This window comes from Triticum urartu, chromosome 5A, assembly GCF_056163025.1.
Source record: "Triticum urartu cultivar PI428250 chromosome 5A, HENAU_Tu73, whole genome shotgun sequence".
NCBI classification, from domain to species: domain Eukaryota; kingdom Viridiplantae; phylum Streptophyta; class Magnoliopsida; order Poales; family Poaceae; genus Triticum; species Triticum urartu.
Genome location: NC_141877.1, coordinates 290559602 through 290567629, shown reverse-complemented (window position 1 = coordinate 290567629; position 8028 = coordinate 290559602). Strand labels below are relative to the sequence as shown.

The following is an 8028-nucleotide window of genomic DNA, read 5'->3' as shown; positions in this document are numbered from 1 at the left end:
GTATTCTGCCCTCTCTATAAGCTTCATTAATGGCTGCTTGAAGGAGGTCGGCTGCCAGCACAAAAATGAGTGGAGACAATGGACCGCCCTGTCTGACCCCATGCTTGCAGTGGAACTGTCTGCCCGGAACACCGTTTAGGAGAACCGAGGATCGGCCCGAAGAAAAAATAGCCTTTATCCAGGACAACCATCTTTCATTAAAGCCCATATGTCTTATAATGTTGATCATGGGATCGTGCTCTATCGTGCCGAAAGCTTTGGCGAAATCCAACTTAAGCAGAACAATCGGTCTCTTGGAGGCTTGGCATTGGTGAATGTATTGAAATGTCCAAGCAAGACAATCTTGTATAGATCTCCCACGTATGAATCCATATTGGTTACGATGAATAATTTTCAAAATGACCTTCTGGAGTCGGTTAGCCAGGAGTTTAGTAATGAGCTTAAGGCGGCAATTAAGTAAGGTGATTGGCCTGTAGTCATTAACTATCAATGGGGATCCATTCTTCGGGATAAGAATAATCAATCCATCATTAATGCTCTGGAGGTTAAGTGCTCCTGCATGGAATTGATCACACAACGAGTAAAAATCATTTTTGATGATTGGCCAACATGCTTTAAGGAAGAGACCACTAAATCCATCCGGACTAGGTGCCCTATCGCCTGGCATCTCTTTAACTACCAAGTCAATTTCCTCATGCGTGAAGGGAAGGGTGAGGTGATCCAAGTTTGCATTGGGCCGGATTAGAGACGGGAGATCAAAATGCATTTGAGTTGGGCTAGAGGTGCCTAGTCTGTCCGAATATGCGTGGAAAAGTAGGGCCTCCTTTCCATTATGATCTTCCACGACTAACCAATCCGGAGTTTGCAGATTAGCAATGTTGTTTTTGCGATATCTATCAGTAGCCATTACTTGGAAAATTTTAGTATTTTCATCACCAAACTTAACCCATCGGATGGTACATCGTTTCTTCCAATATTGTTTCTGATAGTCCAATAGCCGAAGGAGATGATTTTTGATAATCTTGCGGAAGTTGCTCTCTGGTAGTGTGAGAGACCGCTGATTTTCTAGATCATCCAACTCTGTCAAGGTTTTGTTGGTGTTCTTAATAGCCACCGAGAGCCGTGAGATACCTTTGCTCCAAGCTTTGAGCTCTTGTCGGAGACGTTTGAATTTACAACAGAGCACAGTGGCTACATTGTTCACCATAATGGGTTTGTCCCAAACTCTTTTAACCACGTCCATGAAGCCCGGGTGTAGAAGCCAGTAGGGTTCAAACCTGAATAACTTGGCACGAGGGATTTTTGTCTCAATGGTTACAACACATGGTGTGTGATCTGATGTGGGCTTACAGAGAGGTTTGGCCATGGTATTGGGGTAAACACTTGTCCAGTGCATGGAAGTAAAGAACCAGTCAAGTTGCTCGAGGAGTGGATCGTGTTGCATGTTACTCCAAGTGTATAGCCTACCCTTAATAGGTAATTCGACTAGGTTATGTTTGTAGATAATATCATTGAAGGTGGACATATCGTTGACATCACGCCCTGGCTTGTTGCGATTTTTTGGCCCTCTGATATACTTAAAATCCCCAAGAAATAAGCAATCTTCATTTGCCTGAATGTCCCTGTCATAGAACCATTGAGCAAAAGTGTCCCGCGCAGGCCCAGTACAAGGACCATAGATGTTAAAAAGTGTCCATGCTTGGGCAGAAATGGTGCTAGTGAATTGAATTCCCAGAGCAAAATCTTCCTGAAGAACTACCGAACCAGAAAACATGGAGCTATTCCAAACTGTGAGTAAACCACCCGAAGCCCCGTGAGAGGGAATATACGAAAATTTACCGAAACTCTTAGGGCAGCAAGTTTTAATAAACACTAGATCGATAACAGGTTTTTTAGTCTCCTGCAAACAAACGATGGCACAACCACTAACAGAAATCGCATTCGACAGCGCTAATAACTTTTTCTCCGAATTTAACCCGCGCACATTCCAACATAGCACGTTCCAGCTACGCAAAAGTGGCATAAGAGACCGCGAACTTAAGCTGAAGACGAAGAGGAGCCTTCCGTCGGGCTATTGTGGATGGTAGCCAAATCTTCAGTAGCAAGTAGAGCAGCTTTAGTGAGCTCTTGAGGCGGGACAGCGCAGCGAATGATGCCAATGTCCTATGACTATGACTATGAGATCATGCAACTCCCGAATACCGAAGGAACACTTTGTGTGCTACCAAACGTCACAACGTAATTGGGTGATTATAAAGGTGCTCTGCAGGTGTCTCCGATGGTGTTTGTTGAGTTGGCATGGATCAAGATTAGGATTTGTTAATCGTTATTGTCGGAGAGGTATCTCTGGGCCCTCTCGGTAATGTACATCACTATAAGCCTTGCAAGCAATGTAGCTAATGAGTTAGTTACGGGATGTAGCATTACGGAACGCGTAAAGAAACTTGCCGGTAACGAGATTGAACTAGGTATTGAGATACCGACGATCGAATCTCGGGAAAGTAACATACCGATGACAAAGGGAACAACATATGTTGTTATGCGGTTTGATCGATAAAGATCTTCATAGAATATGTAGGAACCAATATGAGCATCCAGGGTCCGCTATTGGTTATTGACCGGAGATGAGTCCCGGTCATGTCTACATAGTTCTCGAACCCGTAGGGTCCGCACGCTTAACGTTCTGTGACGATTTGTATTATGAGTTATGTGATCTGATGACCGAAGTTTGTTCAGAGTCCCAGATGAGATCGGGGACATGACAAGGAGTCTCGAAATGGTCGAGACGTAAAGATCGATATATTGAAAGGCTATATTCGGACATCGAAAAGGTTCCGAGTGATTCGGGTATTTTTCGGAGTACCGGAGAGTTACAGGAATTTGCCGGGAGAAGTATTGGGCCTTATTGGGCCATACAGGAATAGAGGAGGCAGGCCAAAGGGAAGGAGGCGCCCCCATGGGTCCGAATTGGACTAGGGGAAAGGGGGCGGCGCCCCCCTTGCCCTTTCCTACTCCCTCTCTCTTTTCTTCTTTCTTCTCTCCTACTCCGGAAAGGAAAAGTGGAATCCTACTAGGACTTGGGAGTCCTAGTAGGACTCCTGACACTTGGCGTGCCCCCTCTAGGGCTGGCCTCCTCCTCCTCCCTCCTTTATATACGTGGCCAGGGGCACCCCATAGACACACAAGTTGATCAGTTGATCTTTTAGCCGTGTGCGGTGCCCCCCTCCACCATAATTCACCTCGGTCATATCGTAGCGGTGCTTAGGCGAAGCCCTGCGTCGGTAGCATCATCATCACCGTCATCACGCCATCGTGCTGATGGAACTCTCCCTCGAAGCTCCGCTGGATCGGAGTTCGTGGGACGTCACCGAGCTGAACGTGTGCTGAACTCGGAGGTGCCGTACGTTCGGTACTTGGATCAGTCGGATCATGAAGACGTATGACTACATCAACCGCATTCTCATAACGCTTCCGCTTATGGTCTACGAGGGTACGTGGATGACACTCTCCCCTCTCGTTGCTATGCATCACCATGATCTTGCGTGTGCGTAGGATTTTTTTTTGAAATTACTACATTCCCCAACAGCAGGTTGGCGAATGTCTCCTTGAGGTCCGCTAGGAGGGTGAGGTGCTGCTTGGTCTTCACCACGATGTCGTGGACGTAGACGTGCACATTCCTGCCGAGTTGCGACATGAGACACTTTTGCATGCAACGTTGGAAGGTTGCACCGACGTTCTTCAAGCCAAACGACATAGTGATGTAGTAGTATGCCCCAAAGGGAGTGATGAAGGATGTCTTGAGGGCATCGGTCGGGTCTAGCTTGATATGGTGATAGCCAAAGTAGGCGTCCAAAAAGGATAGGAGCTCGCAGCCAACCGTGGAGTCGGTCACCTAATCTATCCGCGACATGGCAAAAAGGTCCTTGGGGCATGCCTTGTTCAGGCTCGTGTAGTTGATACACATGCGCCAAGTGTTGTTCTTCTTTAGAACGAGGACTAGATTGGCCAGCCACTCAGGGTGGAAAACCTCCATGATGAAGCCCGCTGCGAGCAGCCGGGTGATCTCTTCACCAATGGTTCTTCGCTTCTCCTTGGAGAAGCAGCGATGCGGTTGCCGGAATGGCTTGGAGTCCTTGTGGACGTGGAGTTTGTGCTCGGCGTACTCCCTTGGAACACACGGCATGTCTCTGGGAGACCATGCGAAGATGTCCCGATTCTCACGGAGGAAGTCGACGAGCTGGCCTTCCTATTTGCTGTCGAGGCGGGCACCCACGATGACGTACTCGTTCAATCTAGGGTTGGTCGGGTTCAGCGGGACCTTCTTGGTATCCTTGGAAGGCTAAAAGGAGGCCTCGCTGGTCGGCTGCTTGAGCGGAGCCGACATGGCTGGCTACTCGCCTGCCAGTGCCACGATCCGGTCGAGCTGGCTCCTCTCCTCGGCAATGACCAGTGACCCAGCTAGCTTGGAGCCGACTTTAGCGCACTTCGGGGACTTCTTGTAGTCGCCGACGGTGGTGATGAGTCCCTTGGGACCTGGTAGCTTCATGTTCAGGTAGGCATAGTGGGGGACCGCCATGAATTTGGCCAATGCGGGCCACCCCAACAGCGCGTGGTAGGGGCTGGACAGGTCCACCACCTCAAACCAAACTGGCTCGTGACAGAAGTGGTCGTTGCAGCCGAACGAGACGTCAAGCCAGATCCGGCCGATCGGAGAGCAAGAGAGACCTGACACGATGCCGTGGAACAACGTCTGGGTCAGTTGCAGCTGACGCGCCTCGATGCCAAGCTTGGTCATGGTGTCACAGTAGAGGATGTTGATGTTGTTGCCGTCGTCGATGAGAACCCGTGAGAAACGACAGGTTTGCTTTTCAGCAACAATGGTGGGGTCGAGGATGAGGGCGTAGTCACCTGGCGTGGTCATGACGGCCGGATGGTCCTCCCGAGTCCAGTTGACCGGGCGGTCGGACCAATGCATGTACAGGGGAACAAGAGGGACCACGACATTCACCTCGTGTCGGTGCTCGCTATGCTTGTCGTCACCCTCGCCGGTGAAGACAACGTAGCACGCGTTCGGGTTGGGAAGGCATCATCGTGCATGGCGTCGGTAGCCGGAGGTCGCAGAGGAGGAGGAGGCGGCTGCCCCGCGCCCGACGGGGGAGGCAGAGGCGGCGGCAGGTCGCCCCTCATTAAGCGCTGGGTGATGCTACACTACCGGAGCATATGCATGGACGGCTTCGCGCCACTATGGTGCTTGCAGGGAGCGGCGAGCATCTGCTCATAGCTGAGCTTGAGCTGCCAGGTGGTCTTGCCGGTCCGCTGATGCCGGCTACTGGCTTGCTCCGCCGGCTACTCTACCTTGGGGGCGGCAACAAGACGGTTGTCATAATGGGGAGCCGGCTGCTCGCCCTTGCGCTTGCCGCTATTATTGTTCTGTTGTGGTTGCTCTCACCAACCGGCCGAGGATTGGAGGGCGGCATCGGCAACACCTTGCCGGCTTCATCCATCATGACTTGGACTTTCATGACGGCATCGATTGTGGAGTACTTGTCTACCATGACCATGAGCGTGGCCATGATGGTCAGCTCGGAGCGCATGAGCTTGTGCTTGAGCAGCCTGGACCTCATGGACTCCCTTGCAGCTATTTCGCAGCTCGGTCCACCGCGTGAGGTACGAGAGGGTGGTCTCATTTGGCCCCTGAACACATAGGGCGAGGTCAGCCGAGCCGCTTGTATGTGCCGACGAAGTTGCACATGAACACCTGATCAAAGTCGAGCCAAGAGTTCATGATGCCAGGCGGGCACGTCCGGGTCGAGCCTTGCAGCATGACGGGAGCGTAGCGCACGGCCAGGCGCCTACTGCCACCTACGATGCCGACGGCCATGGTGTAGCCAATGAGCCAGTCTTCCGGCTTGGTGGTCCCGTTGTACTTGGGGTGTCACGAGGGAGTGTAAACCCTTTGGGGAAGGCTTCTCGCGGATGTTCGGGCCGAAGCAAGCCGAGCCGACGCACTTTCTTCCTCCACCACGAGCGAGCGGGACAGCTGCTCGATGCGGTGGCGGGCGTCATTGTCGTTGACGGGGTCACGCGAGCCCAGCCGGCTAGCGACGGGGCCGCAGGGCGCCGGGCGGGGGGAGATCCTGTTGCCGCTGGTCATCGCGGCTAGCCCGTCATCTTCGTTGTTGCCAGTCGTCAAGGCGCCATTGCGTTGGGACCGACCCTTCCGGTGCCGGCCGGATTGGTTCCCGCTCGGGCGCGGGGAGGACGCCTCCTGCGTGCACCGTGGGTCGGGATCTCTGGTGTTCTTGGAGGCGTATGCAGCGGCCGGGTTCGGGTCATAACGCTTTTGCTGCAAGTTTGCCATAGGGACACAGTCGCGGATGCGCTGCTGCCGATGCAGCAGCTCCTCGCCCTCCAGGAACTCGAGATCCGCCATGGCTGCCTCAGCGGCGTGCATGTTCTTGATGGGGGTGTCATAGACGGCCAGAGCTGCTCCTAGTGCACGACCGATAGCGCCACTACGAGCCCGCACCTTGGCGATCCGGCTGGGCTCGGCCGCGGCTGGCGTTAAGCCGTAAGCGCGTCGTTGTCCCGCTGGGCGGACTCCATTCGGCACTGTGCAGTGGCAAGCGTCGTGGCCTCGTCCATCAGGCGCTAGGGATCCTCGTCGAGTCGGGCCACAACAGCGGTTGCGTCGGCGTCAGTGGTGATGGGGATGCGGGGGTTGTGTAATGTTGCGCGTAGCAGGTCGGCCGAGTTGGCGCGAGCAGCATCCGCAGCAGCCTTCCTGTGCGAGGAAGAGTGGCTAGAGCCGGTGGTTAGCACCTCCACGCGGGTGCAAAGATCTGCGATGTCGCTAGAGACGGTGCAGTCGACGGGAACGGGGGAGTCGGTGAAGCTGTGTACCTCACTTGGGTACTCGTCGGGGACAAGTGCTATGAAGACGTTAGCATGCCGGAACGGATTATGGAGGAACCGGCGGGGCCGACCAGGACGGCGCCAGGCACGGGGACCAGGGCATGCGCGATGCGCTCGCCGGAGTCGGTGAAGGGGCTCATCTGGAACTTGATTCCGGGCGACACCACGAGCAGCCCCACGGTGAGTGCCAACTGTCATGGTATTCTCACGGTAGATGCCATGAGATGGCTAAAAGTGGGGGGGGCTACGTGAGGACGCCGGTGGGTTCCAGAGGCGAGGTTGGCACACGCAAGTGCAGGGCATGAGACGTACCCAGGTTTGGGGCCCTCCATGGGAGGTAACACCCCTAGTTCGTCCGAAATGGGATGATATGCACAAGGGTTACAATGGTGCTCCTCGAGCTGTATGGTGGAGGAGGAAGAAGGAGCTAGCTCTCTATCTTGCCTCTCATGCGTGTGAGTGGGTGTGCATGTGCTAAGGATCAGTCCTTGTGCATGGAGGGCTCCTAGGGGGTCTTATAGGCCAACCCCCAGGGATATAATGGTAAAGATACATGGGCACGGGGCCCTGGTGTCATCGTCTTGGAGCTGGTGGTGGGGTCCGCTGGGTCACCGGATCCGCCGGGCGTGGGCCTCACCGGCTACACAACCCTATGGCCCATCTTCTCTGGAGTCATGGAATGGTTGGCACTATTCGGCTACAGTACCGCATTGCCCGATCGTCGTCTACCCCGGTCAGCGGTACGAGGGACGATGTAGCCACGTTGGAACGGGAGGGGAGAGCACTATTGCCATGCCTACCCCGTCGTGGGGAGTTGTCTTGTCGTACGTTCGGATGGAAAGGCCGCTGACCCGCGGCCAGCCGTCTCATTGCTAGCCGACCGAGCCGGGAAGCCACACCCATCTGGCCCGCGCTGGGAAGCCGGCCTACAGGCCAGCTGGATTTTGGGGAGTCAGCCGCCCTGATGTTTTGAAAGAGGATCCGGGTTCCGTTGCCTACCCAGGGGTCATCCCCCCGGCAGCCGGCCCATGATCACGGGGCGCGTGCACACCAGTTCGTCTCTCCAACATGCCGTGGTACAAATTTTGTCCCATTTGGGGCAGGTTTGGATAT

The 8028-nt window shown here is 54.1% G+C and overlaps 1 protein-coding gene across 1 annotated transcript; it reads right to left on the bottom strand.

Moving 5' to 3' along the window:
* Nucleotides 1-4390: 4390 nt before the first annotated feature.
* Nucleotides 4391-4921, bottom strand: LOC147971102 (uncharacterized). The gene has a single exon (XM_087523826.1). It carries the CDS (start codon nucleotides 4919-4921, stop codon nucleotides 4391-4393), a length of 531 nt encoding a protein of 176 aa, XP_087379952.1.
* Nucleotides 4922-8028: the final 3107 nt, after the last annotated feature.